General features: G+C 54.2%; 1 protein-coding gene across 2 annotated transcripts in view; it reads right to left on the bottom strand.

Annotated features, from left to right (window-relative positions):
- The window catches only part of cmtr1 (cap methyltransferase 1), a 224636-nt gene that overhangs the window by 74159 nt on the left and 134277 nt on the right, over nt 1–16200 (bottom strand). For both annotated transcript variants that reach the window (XM_068028382.1, XM_068028383.1), the window contains one exon: nt 9775–9822. In XM_068028382.1, the coding sequence (XP_067884483.1) occupies nt 9775–9822 (48 nt within the window). The remainder of the gene's footprint in view (nt 1–9774; nt 9823–16200) is intronic.

Genomic DNA, 16200 nt, shown 5'->3' with positions numbered 1-16200 from the left:
ACTGACTCTCACTGGGGTACAGTTCCACACACAGTGACTCTCACTGGGGGACAGTTCCACACACAGTGACTCTCACTGGGGGACAGTTCCACACACACTGACTCTCACTGGGGGACAGTTCCGCACACACTGACTCTCACTGGGGGACAGTTCCGCACACACTGACTCTCACTGGGGGACAGTTCCACACACACTGACTCTCACTGGGTGACAGTTCCGCACACAGTGACTCTCACTGGGGTACAGTTACACACACACACTGACTCTCACTGGGGTACAGTTCCACACACAGTGACTCTCACTGTGGGACAGTTCCACACACAGTGACTCTCACTGGGGGACAGTTCCACACACACTGACTCTCACTGGGGGACAGTTCCGCACACACTGACTCTCACTGGGGGACAGTTCCGCACACACTGACTCTCACTGGGGTACAGTTCCGCACACACTGACTCTCACTGGGGTACAGTTCCGCACACACTGACTCTCACTGGGGGACAGTTCCACACACAGTGACTCTCACTGGGGGACAGTTCCACACACAGTGACTCTCACTGGGGGACAGTTCCACACACAGTGACTCTCACTGGGGGACAGTTCCACACACACTGACTCTCACTGGGGTACAGTTCCACACACACTGACTCTCACTGGGGGACAGTTCCACACACACTGACTCTCACTGGGGGACAGTTCCACACACACTGACTCTCACTGGGGGACAGTTCCACACACACTGACTCTCACGGGGGGACAGTTCCACACACACTGACTTTCACTGGGGTACAGTTCCACACACACTGACTCTCACTGGGGTGCAGTTCCACACACACTGACTCTCACTGGGTACAGTTCCGCACACACTGACTCTCACTGGGGGACAGTTCCGCACACACTGACTCTCACTGGGGTACAGTTCCGCACACACTGACTCTCACTGGGGTACAGTTCCGCACACACTGACTCTCACTGGGGTACAGTTCCGCACACACTGACTCTCACTGGGGTACAGTTCCACACACACTGACTCTCACTGGGGGACAGTTCCACACACACTGACTCTCACTGGGGGACAGTTCCACACACACTGACTCTCACGGGGGGACAGTTCCACATACACTGACTCTCACTGGGGTACAGTTCCACATACACTGACTCTCACTGGGGTACAGTTCCACACACACTGACTCTCACTGGGGTACAGTTCCACACACACTGACTCTCACTGGGTACAGTTCCGCACACACTGACTCTCACTGGGGTACAGTTCCACACACACTGACTCTCACTGGGTACAGTTCCGCACACACTGACTCTCACTGGGGTACAGTTCCACACACACTGACTCTCACTGGGGGACAGTTCCGCACACACTGACTCTCACTGGGGGACAGTTCCGCACACACTGACTCTCACTGGGGTACAGCTCCACACACACTGACTCTCACTGGGGGACAGTTCCACACACACTGACTCTCACTGGGTACAGTTCCGCACACACTGACTCTCACTGGAGTACAGTTCCACACACACTGACTCTCACTGGGGGACAGTTCCGCACACACTGACTCTCACTGGGGGACAGTTCCGCACACACTGACTCTCACTGGGGTACAGTTCCGCACACACTGACTCTCACTGGGGTTCAGTTCCGCACACACTGACTCTCACTGGGGTACAGTTCCGCACACACTGACTCTCATTGGGGTACAGTTCCACACACACTGACTCTCACTGAGGGACAGTTCCGCACACACTGACTCTCACTGGGGGACAGTTCCGCACACACTGACTCTCACTGGGGTACAGATCCGCACACACTGACTCTCACTGGGGGACAGTTCCGCACACACTGACTCTCACTGGGGGACAGTTCCGCACACACTGACTCTCACTGGGGGACAGTTCCGCACACACTGACTCTCACTGAGGGACAGTTCCGCACACACTGACTCTCACTGGGGTCTGGTTCCGCACACACTGACTCTCACTGGGGTCCGGTTCCGCACACACTGACGCTCACTGGGTGACAGTTCCGCACACAGTGACTCTCACTGGGGTACAGTTACACACACACACTGACTCTCACTGGGGTACAGTTCCACACACAGTGACTCTCACTGGGGGACAGTTCCACACACAGTGACTCTCACTGGGGGACAGTTCCACACACAGTGACTCTCACTGGGTACAGTTCCGCACACACTGACTCTCACTGGGGGACAGTTCCGCACACACTGACTCTCACTGGGGTACAGTTCCGCACACACTGACTCTCACTGGGGTACAGTTCCGCACACACTGACTCTCACTGGGGTACAGTTCCACACACACTGACTCTCACTGGGGTACAGTTCCACACACACTGACTCTCACTGGGGTACAGTTCCACACACACTGACTCTCACTGGGGGACAGTTCCACACACACTGACTCTCACAGGGGGACAGTTCCACATACACTGACTCTCACTGGGGTACAGTTCCACATACACTGACTCTCACTGGGGTACAGTTCCACACACACTGACTCTCACTGGGGTACAGTTCCACACACACTGACTCTCACTGGGTACAGTTCCGCACACACTGACTCTCACTGGGGTACAGTTCCGCACACACTGACTCTCACTGGGTACAGTTCCGCACACACTGACTCTCACTGGGGTACAGTTCCACACACACTGACTCTCACTGTGGGACAGTTCCGCACACACCGACTCTCACTGGGGGACAGTTCCACACACACTGACTCTCACTGGGGGACAGTTCCACACACACTGACTCTCACTGGGGGACAGTTCCACACACACTGACTCTCACCGGGGGACAGTTCCACACACACTGACTCTCACTGGGGTACAGTTCCACACACACTGACTCTCACTGGGGTACAGTTCCACACACACTGACTCTCACTGGGGTACAGTTCCATACACACTGACTCTCACTGGGGGACAGTTCCGCACACACTGACTCTCACTGGGGGACAGTTCCGCACACACTGACTCTCACTGGGGTACAGTTCCGCACACACTGACTCTCACTGGGGTACAGTTCCACACACACTGACTCTCACTGGGGTACAGTTCCACACACACTGAATCTCAGTGGGGGACAGTTCCACACACACTGACTCTCACGGGGGGACAGTTCCACATACACTGACTCTCACTGGGGTACAGTTCCACATACACTGACTCTCACTGGGGTACAGTTCCACACACACTGACTCTCACTGGGGTACAGTTCCACACACACTGACTCTCACTGGGTACAGTTCCGCACACACTGACTCTCACTGGGGTACAGTTCCGCACACACTGACTCTCACTGGGTACAGTTCCGCACACACTGACTCTCACTGGGGTACAGTTCCACACACACTGACTCTCACTGGGGGACAGTTCCACACACACTGACTCTCACTGGGGGACAGTTCCACACACACTGACTCTCACTGGGGGACAGTTCCACACACACTGACTCTCACTGGGGTACAGTTCCACACACACTGACTCTCACTGGGGGACAGTTCCACACACACTGACTCTCACTGGGGTACAGTTCCATACACACTGACTCTCACTGGGTACAGTTCCGCACACACTGACTCTCACTGGGGTACAGTTCCACACACACTGACTCTCACTGGGGTACAGTTCCACACACACTAACTCTCAGTGGGGCACAGTTTCACACACACTGACTCTCACTGGGTGACAATTCCACTCACACTGACTCTCACTGGGGTCTGGTTCCGCACACACTGACTCTCACTGGGTGACAGTTCCGCACACAGTGACTCTCACTGGGGTACAGTTACACACACAGTGACTCTCACTGGGGGACAGTTCCACACACAGTGACTCTCACTGTGGGACAGTTCCACACACAGTGACTCTCACTGGGGGACAGTTCCACACACAGTGACTCTCACTGGGGGACAGTTCCACACACAGTGACTCTCACTGGGGGACAGTTCCACACACAGTGACTCTCACTGGGGGACAGTTCCACACACAGTGACTCTCACTGGGGGACAGTTCCACACACACTGACTCTCACTGGGGGACAGTTCCACACACACTGACTCTCACTGGGGGACAGTTCCACACACACTGACTCTCACTGGGGGACAGTTCCACACACACTGACTCTCACGGGGGGACAGTTCCACACACACTGACTCTCACTGTGGGACAGTTCCACACACACTGACTCTCACTGGGGGACAGTTCCACACACACTGACTCTCACTGGGGGACAGCTCCACACACACTGACTCTCACTGGGGTACAGTTCCACACACACTGACTCTCACTGGGGGACAGTTCCACACACACTGACTCTCACTGGGGTACAGTTCCATACACACTGACTCTCACTGGGTACAGTTCCGCACACACTGACTCTCACTGGGGTACAGTTCCACACACACTGACTCTCACTGGGGTACATTTCCACACACACTAACTCTCACTGGGGCACAGTTTCACACACACTGACTCTCACTGGGTGACAATTCCACTCACACTGACTCTCACTGGGGGACAGTTCCGCACACACTGACTCTCACTGGGGGACAGTTCCGCACACACTGACTCTCACTGGGGTACAGTTCCGCACACACTGACTCTCACTGGGGTACAGTTCCACACACACTGACTCTCACTGGGGTACAGTTCCACACACACTGACTCTCACTGGGGTACAGTTCCGCACACACTGACTCTCACTGGGTACAGTTCCGCACACACTGACTCTCACTGGGGTACAGTTCCACACACACTGACTCTCACTGGGGGACAGTTCCACACACACTGACTCTCACTGGGGGACAGTTCCACACACACTGACTCTCACTGGGGTACAGTTCCACACACACTGACTCTCACTGGGGGACAGTTCCACACACACTGACTCTCACTGGGGTACAGTTCCACACACACTGACTCTCACTGGGTACAGTTCCGCACACACTGACTCTCACTGGGGTACAGTTCCACACACACTGACTCTCACTGGGGTACAGTTCCACACACACTGACTCTCACTGGGGTACAGTTCCACACACACTGACTCTCACTGGGTACAGTTCCGCACACACTGACTCTCACTGGGGTACAGTTCCGCACACACTGACTCTCACTGGGTACAGTTCCGCACACACTGACTCTCACTGGGGTACAGTTCCACACACACTGACTCTCACTGGGGGACAGTTCCACACACACTGACTCTCTCTGGGGGACAGTTCCACACACACTGACTCTCACTGGGGGACAGTTCCACACACACTGACTCTCACTGGGGTACAGTTCCACACACACTGACTCTCACTGGGGGACAGTTCCACACACACTGACTCTCACTGGGGTACAGTTCCATACACACTGACTCTCACTGGGTACAGTTCCGCACACACTGACTCTCACTGGGGTACAGTTCCACACACACTGACTCTCACTGGGGTACAGTTCCACACACACTAACTCTCAGTGGGGCACAGTTTCACACACACTGACTCTCACTGGGTGACAATTCCACTCACACTGACTCTCACTGGGGTCTGGTTCCGCACACACTGACTCTCACTGGGTGACAGTTCCGCACACAGTGACTCTCACTGGGGTACAGTTACACACACAGTGACTCTCACTGGGGGACAGTTCCACACACAGTGACTCTCACTGTGGGACAGTTCCACACACAGTGACTCTCACTGGGGGACAGTTCCACACACAGTGACTCTCACTGGGGGACAGTTCCACACACAGTGACTCTCACTGGGGGACAGTTCCACACACAGTGACTCTCACTGGGGGACAGTTCCACACACACTGACTCTCACTGGGGGACAGTTCCACACACACTGACTCTCACTGGGGGACAGTTCCACACACACTGACTCTCACGGGGGGACAGTTCCACACACACTGACTCTCACTGGGGTACAGTTCCACACACACTGACTCTCACTGGGGGACAGTTCCACACACACTGACTCTCACTGGGGGACAGTTCCATACACACTGACTCTCACTTGGTACAGTTCCGCACACACTGACTCTCACTGGGGTACAGTTCCACACACACTGACTCTCACTGGGGTACAGTTCCACACACACTAACTCTCACTGGGGCACAGTTTCACACACACTGACTCTCACTGGGTGACAATTCCACTCACACTGACTCTCACTGGGGTCTGGTTCCGCACACACTGACTCTCACTGGGGTCCGGTTCCGCACACACTGACTCTCACTGGGTGACAGTTCCGCACACAGTGACTCTCACTGGGGTACAGTTACACACACACACTGACTCTCACTGGGGTACAGTTCCACACACAGTGACTCTCACTGGGCGACAGTTCCACACACAGTGACTCTCACTGTGGGACAGTTCCACACACACTGACTCTCACTGGGGGACAGTTCCGCACACACTGACTCTCACTGGGGGACAGTTCCGCACACACTGACTCTCACTGGGGGACAGTTCCGCACACACTGACTCTCACTGGGGTACAGTTCCACACACACTGACTCTCACTGGGGTACAGTTCCACACACACTGACTCTCACTGGGTACAGTTCCACACACACTGACTCTCACTGAGTACAGTTCCGCACACACTGACTCTCACTGGGGGACAGTTCCACACACAGTGACTCTCACTGGGGGACAGTTCCACACACAGTGACTCTCACTGGGGGACAGTTCCACACACAGTGACTCTCACTGGGGGACAGTTCCACACACAGTGACTCTCACTGGGGGACAGTTCCACACACAGTGACTCTCACTGGGGGACAGTTCCACACACACTGACTCTCACTGGGGTACAGTTCCACACACACTGACTCTCACTGGGGGACAGTTCCACACACACTGACTCTCACTGGGGGACAGTTCCGCACACACTGACTCTCACTGGGTACAGTTCCGCACACACTGACTCTCACTGGGGTACAGTTCCACACACACTGACTCTCACTGGGGGACAGTTCCGCACACACTGACTCTCACTGGGGGACAGTTCCACACACACTGACTCTCACTGGGGGACAGTTCCACACACACTGACTCTCACTGGGGGACAGTTCCACACACACTGACTCTCACTGGGGTACAGTTCCACACACACTGACTCTCACTGGGGGACAGTTCCACACACACTGACTCTCACTGGGGTACAGTTCCATACACACTGACTCTCACTGGGTACAGTTCCGCACACACTGACTCTCACTGGGGTACAGTTCCACACACACTGACTCTCACTGGGGTACATTTCCACACACACTAACTCTCACTGGGGCACAGTTTCACACACACTGACTCTCACTGGGTGACAATTCCACTCACACTGACTCTCACTGGGGGACAGTTCCGCACACACTGACTCTCACTGGGGGACAGTTCCGCACACACTGACTCTCACTGGGGTACAGTTCCGCACACACTGACTCTCACTGGGGTACAGTTCCACACACACTGACTCTCACTGGGGTACAGTTCCACACACACTGACTCTCACTGGGGTACAGTTCCGCACACACTGACTCTCACTGGGTACAGTTCCGCACACACTGACTCTCACTGGGGTACAGTTCCACACACACTGACTCTCACTGGGGGACAGTTCCACACACACTGACTCTCACTGGGGGACAGTTCCACACACACTGACTCTCACTGGGGTACAGTTCCACACACACTGACTCTCACTGGGGGACAGTTCCACACACACTGACTCTCACTGGGGTACAGTTCCACACACACTGACTCTCACTGGGTACAGTTCCGCACACACTGACTCTCACTGGGGTACAGTTCCACACACACTGACTCTCACTGGGGTACAGTTCCACACACACTAACTCTCACTGGGGCACAGTTTCACACACACTGACTCTCACTGGGTGACAATTCCACTCACACTGACTCTCACTGGGGTCTGGTTCCGCACACACTGACTCTCACTGGGGTCCGGTTCCGCACACACTGACGCTCACTGGGTGACAGTTCCGCACACAGTGACTCTCACTGGGGTACAGTTACACACACACACTGACTCTCACTGGGGTACAGTTCCACACACAGTGACTCTCACTGGGGGACAGTTCCACACACAGTGACTCTCACTGTGGGACAGTTCCACACACAGTGACTCTCACTGGGGGACAGTTCCACACACACTGACTCTCACTGGGGGACAGTTCCACACACACTGACTCTCACTGGGGGACAGTTCCACACACAGTGACTCTCACTGGGGGACAGTTCCACACACAGTGACTCTCACTGGGGGACAGTTCCACACACACTGACTCTCACTGGGGTACAGTTCCACACACACTGACTCTCACTGGGGTACAGTTCCACACACACTGACTCTCACTGGGGGACAGTTCCACACACACTGACTCTCACTGGGGGACAGTTCCACACACACTGACTCTCACTGGGGGACAGTTCCACACACACTGACTCTCACTGGGTGCAGTTCCGCACACACTGACTCTCACTGGGGGACAGTTCCGCACACACTGACTCTCACTGGGGGACAGTTCCGCACACACTGACTCTCACTGGGGTACAGTTCCGCACACACTGACTCTCACTGGGGTACAGTTCCGCACACACTGACTCTCACTGGGGTACAGTTCCGCACACACTGACTCTCACTGGGGTACAGTTCCACACACACTGACTCTCACTGGGGGACAGTTCCACACACACTGACTCTCACTGGGGGACAGTTCCACACACACTGACTCTCACGGGGGGACAGTTCCACATACACTGACTCTCACTGGGGTACAGTTCCACATACACTGACTCTCACTGGGGTACAGTTCCACACACACTGACTCTCACGGGGGGACAGTTCCACACACACTGACTCTCACTGGGTACAGTTCCGCACACACTGACTCTCACTGGGGTACAGTTCCGCACACACTGACTCTCACTGGGGGACAGTTCCGCACACACTGACTCTCACTGGGGGACAGTTCCGCACACACTGACTCTCACTGGGGTACAGTTCCGCACACACTGACTCTCACTGGGGTACAGTTCCGCACACACTGACTCTCACTGGGGTACAGTTCCGCACACACTGACTCTCACTGGGGTACAGTTCCACACACACTGACTCTCACTGGGGGACAGTTCCACACACACTGACTCTCACTGGGGGACAGTTCCACACACACTGACTCTCACGGGGGGACAGTTCCACATACACTGACTCTCACTGGGGTACAGTTCCACATACACTGACTCTCACTGGGGTACAGTTCCACACACACTGACTCTCACGGGGGGACAGTTCCACACACACTGACTCTCACTGGGTACAGTTCCGCACACACTGACTCTCACTGGGGTACAGTTCCACACACACTGACTCTCACTGGGTACATTTCCGCACACACTGACTCTCACTGGGGTACAGTTCCACACACACTGACTCTCACTGGGGGACAGTTCCGCACACACTGACTCTCACTGGGGTACAGCTCCACACACACTGACTCTCACTGGGGGACAGTTCCACACACACTGACTCTCACTGGGGGACAGTTCCGCACACACTGACTCTCACTGGGGGACAGTTCCACACACACTGACTCTCACTGGGGGACAGTTCCACACACACTGACTCTCACTGGGTACAGTTCCGCACACACTGACTCTCACTGGGGGACAGTTGTAAACAGAGTGACTCATTCTATTTCCCTGGTTAATTCTTACCTGACAAATATCCTCTCCATTTCCTCGAGCCTGTAAACCTCCTTCACACTGCACAGAAGAAACTGAAGTCAATCATCAGCACCAAATAGACAAAGTGGGAGTTGAGCCAGCGAGCGAGCATAGGAGCAGAGGAGAGTGCAGGAGGGCAAAGCGCCGTGGGAGTGGGAAGGGATCTGGAGAGAGAGTGAGCAGCGGGAGAGGAGGGGGGAGCGGGAGAGGAGAGAGCAGCGGGAGAGGAGGGGGGAGCGGGAGAGGAGGGAGCAGCGGGAGAGGAGGGAGCAGCGGGAGAGAGAGATAGGGGAGAGGGACAGAAAGTGAGTCAGTTTGTGTGTTGCTACTCTATCACTCAGTCTCTTACTGGATTGGGGGAGATGGGGCGGGGAGAGAGTTGGGGAGGGACGGGGAGTGAGTCAGTATGAGTGTTGTTCCTCTATCACTCAGTCTCTTACTGGATTGGGGGAGATGGGGCGGGTAGAGTTGGGGAGGGATGATGTCATGAAACACTGGTCTAATAAGCTTAATTAGGTCGAATTTAGATATAATTAATACATTACACCTTTTCGAATTAAAGACTGAATAAATGGTCATTTTTTAGGACTCACTGAAATTCCCTTTTCAGGGCAGATTTAAAAATCCATAAACATCCCTGTTATAAAAGAATGTGAACCAGAAACACCTTTTAAGTTAAAAAATCCATTCCAAGGTCTCTGTTACAATAGAATTAGAAGATGAAACACACTGAGACATGCAATACGAGGTCCGTACTGATAATTATAAAGTTAATTAGTTGATAGTGTTAGTCATATAGACAGACTGACTTAAGAGAATGATGCAAGGTATCATAAAAGGACAATTACAGACGATAAATCACAAAATGGAATGGTACTCAGAAAAAGAGATGCCAGATAAACCCAATGACAAACATTTTGACCAGATAAAAGCTCACAACTTCAAGAAAAGGGAAGTCTCAGCAAATAAATTAAGTGGGAATGGTATTACCATCCTTGGATAACAAAAGTAGGAAAAACACACACAGAAGAGTAATGCCTCCATTCAAAAACTGAGATGATAGATTAGCAACAGGACACACAAGGGTTTTCAATCAAAAAAACAGAAATATTGAATTCCTCATCATTGATTCTCCATCTATGCTAAGAATGGCTGACTGCCTGACAAGAGAATTCTGCTCTTAACCGAGAGTGTTTTGTTTTGTTCAGCAGGAGGCTGACTCGGGGAATTTAAGGGAACAGTTTACTTTGAATTTTGATGGATTTTCGAAGATATTTTGCTGCAACATGGTCAAGGTTGAACTTTTGGATTCTATTTTAGAAATATTATGTGTTACATCTCTTAGTAATTTTTTTTTTTAAGAGATACAGCACTGAAACAGGCCCTTCGGCCCACCGAGTCTGTGCCGACCAACAACCACCCATTTATACTAATGCTGCAGTAATCCCATATCATCTACCGACACAAGGGGCAATTTATAACGGCCAATTTACCTATCAGTCTGCAAGTCTTTGGCTGTGGGAGGAAACCGGAGCACCCGGCGAAAACCCACGCAGACACAGGGAGAACTTGCAAACTCCACACAGGCAGTAACCAGAATCGAACCTGGTTTTCTGGAACTGTGAGGCTGCAGTGCTAACCACTGCGCCACCCCTTTGATACAAGAGTATACTTATCCACTTAAAAGCGCATTGCATGTTAAATTCTTTAATAAATAAATAAAAGTTAATAAATCGTATCATATAGCATTTAGTGCTGAGTGCCTGGAACTTGCTGCCAGGGGAGGTGGTGGAAGCAGATACGATAGCGACGTTTAAGAGACATCTTGACAAATACATGAATAGGATGGGAATAGAGGGATACGGACCCCGGAAGTGCAGAAGGTTTTAGTTTAGGCAGGCATCAAGATCGGCGCAGGCTTGGAGGGCTGAATGGCCTGTTACTGTGCTGTACTGTTCTTTGTTCTAGTATCCAACTACAAGAACCTCCTCTCTGTATTTCCTTAAGTGGGGAGATACTTATTGAAGACATTTTCCCAGACCCTTAGAATATCTGGGATATTTATGACTCAGCGATAATTATCTTTAAAAAAAGGCTATCAGAAAGATAGCAATATTCTCTGTTAGTTTTCTTTCTTTGAGGGAAGACTAGTTCAGTTCTTCAGACCCAAACAAGTGTCTGCAGGAATCTATCCAGTTTGAACTTAATGAAGGGAAACGGAGGGATGTGTGCTTGATCTGGTTTACTTTCGATATGGGGTTAAAGTCACAAATCACTTCAATGGGGAGTGAGTCAGTATGAGTGTTGTTCCTCAATCACTCAGTCCCTCACCGGATTGGGGGAGATGGGGGCGGGGAGAGAGTTGGGGAGGGACGGGGAGTGAGTCAGTATGAGTGTTGCTCCTCAATCACTCAGTCCCTCAGTGGATTGGGGGAGATGGGGGCGGGGAGAGAGTTGGGGAGGGACGGGGAGTGAGTCAGTATGAGTGTTGTTCCTCAATCACTCAGTCCCTCACTGGATTGGGGGAGATGGGGGCGGGGAGAGAGTTGGGGAGTGAGTCAGTATGAGTGTTGTTCCTCTATCACTCAGTCCCTCACCGGATTGGGGGAGATGGGGGCGGGGAGAGAGTTGGGGAGGGACGGGGAGTGAGTCAGTATGAGTGTTGTTCCTCAATCACTCAGTCCCTCACTGGATTGGGGGAGATGGGGGCGGGGAGAGAGTTGGGGAGGGACGGGGAGTGAGTCAGTATGAGTGTTGTTCCTCAATCACTCAGTCCCTCACTGGATTGGCGGAGATGGGGGCGGGGAGAGAGTTGGGGAAGGACGGGGAGTGAGTCAGTATGAGTGTTGCTCCTCTATCACTCAGTCCCTCACTGGATTGGGGGAGATGGGGGCGGGGAGAGAGTTGGGGAAAGACGGGGTGTGAGTCAGTATGAGTGTTGTTCCTCTATCACTCAGTCCCTCACCGGATTGGGGGAGATGGGGGCGGGGAGAGAGTTGGGGAGGGACGGGGAGTGAGTCAGTATGAGTGTTGCTCCTCTATCACTCAGTCCCTCACTGGATTGGGGGAGATGGGGGCGGGGAGAGAGTTGGGGAGGGACGGGGAGTGAGTCAGTATGAGTGTTGTTCCTCAATCACTCAGTCCCTCAGTGGATTGGGGGAGATGGGGGCGGGCAGAGAGTTGGGGAGGGACGGGGAGTGAGTCAGTATGAGTGTTGTTCCTCAATCACTCAGTCCCTCACTGGATTGGGGGAGATGGGTGGGGGAGAGAGTTGGGGAGGGACGGGGAGTGAGTCAGTATGAGTGTTGTTCCCCAATCACTCAGTCCCTCACTGGATTGGGGGAGATGGGGGCGGGGAGAGAGTTGGGGAGGGACGGGGAGTGAGTCAGTGTGAGTGTTGTTCCTCTATCACTCAGTCCCTCACCGGATTGGGGGAGATGGGGGCGGGGAGAGAGTTGGGGAGGGACGGGGAGTGAGTCAGTATGAGTGTTGTTCCTCAATCACTCAGTCCCTCACTGGATTGGGGGAGATGGGGGCGGGGAGAGAGTTGGGGAGTGAGTCAGTATGAGTGTTGTTCCTCTATCACTCAGTCCCTCACCGGATTGGGGGAGATGGGGGCGGGGAGAGAGTTGGGGAGGGACGGGGAGTGAGTCAGTATGAGTGTTGTTCCTCAATCACTCAGTCCCTCACTGGATTGGGGGAGATGGGGGCGGGGAGAGAGTTGGGGAGGGACGGGGAGTGAGTCAGTATGAGTGTTGTTCCTCAATCACTCAGTCCCTCACTGGATTGGCGGAGATGGGGGCGGGGAGAGAGTTGGGGAAGGACGGGGAGTGAGTCAGTATGAGTGTTGCTCCTCTATCACTCAGTCCCTCACTGGATTGGGGGAGATGGGGGCGGGGAGAGAGTTGGGGAAAGACGGGGTGTGAGTCAGTATGAGTGTTGTTCCTCTATCACTCAGTCCCTCACCGGATTGGGGGAGATGGGGGCGGGGAGAGAGTTGGGGAGGGACAGGGAGTGAGTCAGTATGAGTGTTGTTCCTCTATCACTCAGTCCCTCACTGGATTGGGGGAGATGGGGGCGGGGAGAGAGTTGGGGAGGGACGGGGAGTGAGTCAGTATGAGTGTTGTTCCTCTATCACTCAGTCCCTCACTGGATTGGGGGAGATGGGGGCGGGGAGAGAGTTGGGGAGGGACGGGGAGTGAGTCAGTATGAGTGTTGCTCCTCTATCACTCAGTCCCTCACTGGATTGGGGGAGATGGGGGCGGGGAGAGAGTTGGGGAGGGACGGGGAGTGAGTCAGTGTGAGTGTTGCTCCTCTACCACTCAGTCCCTCACTGGAATGGGGGAGATGGGGGCGGGGAGAGAGTTGGGGAGGGACAGGGAGTGAGTCAGTATGAGTGTTGCTCCTCTATCACTCAGTCCCTCACTGGATTGGGGGAGATGGGGGCGGGGAGAGAGTTGGGGAGGGACGGGGAGTGAGTCAGTATGAGTGTTGTTCCTCAATCACTCAGTCCCTCACTGGATTGGGGGAGATGGGGGCGGGGAGAGAGTTGGGGAGGGACGGGGAGTGAGTCAGTATGAGTGTTGTTCCTCAATCACTCAGTCCCTCAATGGATTGGGGGAGATGGGGGCGGGGAGAGAGTTGGGGAGGGACAGGGAGTGAGTCAGTATGAGTGTTGTTCCTCAATCACTCAGTCCCTCAATGGATTGGGGGAGATGGGGGCGGGGAGGGACGGGGAGTGAGTCAGTATGAGTGTTGCTCCTCTATCACTCAGTCCCTCACTAGATTGGGGGAGATGGGGGCGGGGAGAGAGTTGGGGAGGGACGGGGAGTGAGTCAGTGTGAGTGTTGCTCCTCTATCACTCAGTCCCTCACTAGATTGGGGGAGATGGGGGCGGGGAGAGAGTTGGGGAGGGACGGGGAGTGAGTCAGTGTGAGTGTTGCTCCTCAATCACTCAGTCCCTCACCGGATTGGGGGAGATGGGGGCGGGGAGAGAGTTGGGGAGGGACGGGGAGTGAGTCAGTATGAGTGTTGTTCCTCTATCACTCAGTCCCTCACTGGATTGGGGGAGATGGGGGCGGGGAGATGGGGGCGGGGAGAGAGTTGGGGAGGGACTGAGAGTGAGTCAGTATGAGTGTTGTTCCTCTATCACTCAGTCCCTCACTGGATTGGGGGAGATGGGGGCGGGGAGGGACAGGGAGTGAGTCAGTATGAGTGTTGCTCCTCTATCACTCAGTCCCTCACTGGATTGGGGGAGATGGGGGCGGGGAGAGAGTTGGGGAGGGACGGGGAGTGAGTCAGTATGAGTGTTGTTCCTCAATCACTCAGTCCCTCACTGGATTGGGGCAGATGGGGGCGGGGAGAGAGTTGGGGAGGGACGGGGAGTGAGTCAGTATGAGTGTTGTTCCTCAATCACTCAGTCCCTCACCGGATTGGGGGAGATGGGGGCGGGGAGAGAGTTGGGGAGGGACAGGGAGTGAGTCAGTATGAGTGTTGTTCCTCTATCACTCAGTCCCTCACTGGATTGGGGGAGATGGGGGCGGGGAGAGAGTTGGGGAGGGACGGGGAGTGAGTCAGTATGAGTGTTGCTCCTCAATCACTCAGTCCCTCACTGGATTGGGGGAGATGGGGGCGGGGAGAGTGTTGGGGAGGGACGGGGAGTGAGTCAGTATGAGTGTTGCTCCTCAATCACTCAGTCCCTCACTGGATTGGGGGAGATGGGGGCAGGGAGAGAGTTGGGGAAGGACGGGGAGTGAGTCAGTATGAGTGTTGTTCCTCTATCACTCAGTCCCTCACTGGATTGGGGGAGATGGGGGCGGGGAGAGAGTTGGGGAAGGACGGGGAGTGAGTCAGTATGAGTGTTGTTCCTCTATCACTCAGTCCCTCACTGGATTGGGGGAGATGGGGGCGGGGAGAGAGTTGGGGAAGGACGGGGAGTGAGTCAGTATGAGTGTTGTTCCTCTATCACTCAGTCCCTCACTGGATTGGGGGAGATGGGGGCGGGGAGAGAGTTGGGGAAGGACGGGGAGTGAGTCAGTATGAGTGTTGTTCCTCTATCACTCAGTCCCTCACTGGATTGGGGGAGATGGGGGCGGGGAGAGAGTTGGGGAGGGACGGGGAGTGAGTCAGTATGAGTGTTGCTCCTCAATCACTCAGTCCCTCACTGGATTGGGGGAGATGGGGGCGGGGAGAGAGTTGGGGAAAGACGGGGAGTGAGTCAGTATGAGTGTTGTTCCTCAATCACTCAGTCCCTCACTGGATTGGGGGAGATGGGGGCGGGGAGAGAGTTGGGGAGGGACGGGGAGTGAGTCAGTATGAGTGTTGCTCCTCTATCACTCAGTCCCTCACTGGATTGGGGGAGATGGGGGCGGGGAGAGAGTTGGGGAGTGAGTCAGTATGAGTGTTGCTCCTCTATCA

The sequence above is a fragment of the Heterodontus francisci genome, unplaced genomic scaffold (genome assembly GCF_036365525.1).
Source record: "Heterodontus francisci isolate sHetFra1 unplaced genomic scaffold, sHetFra1.hap1 HAP1_SCAFFOLD_786, whole genome shotgun sequence".
Taxonomy (NCBI): Eukaryota; Metazoa; Chordata; class Chondrichthyes; order Heterodontiformes; family Heterodontidae; genus Heterodontus; species Heterodontus francisci.
Note: the sequence above shows the minus strand (reverse complement) of the source record. Positions and strands in the feature narration are given on the sequence as shown.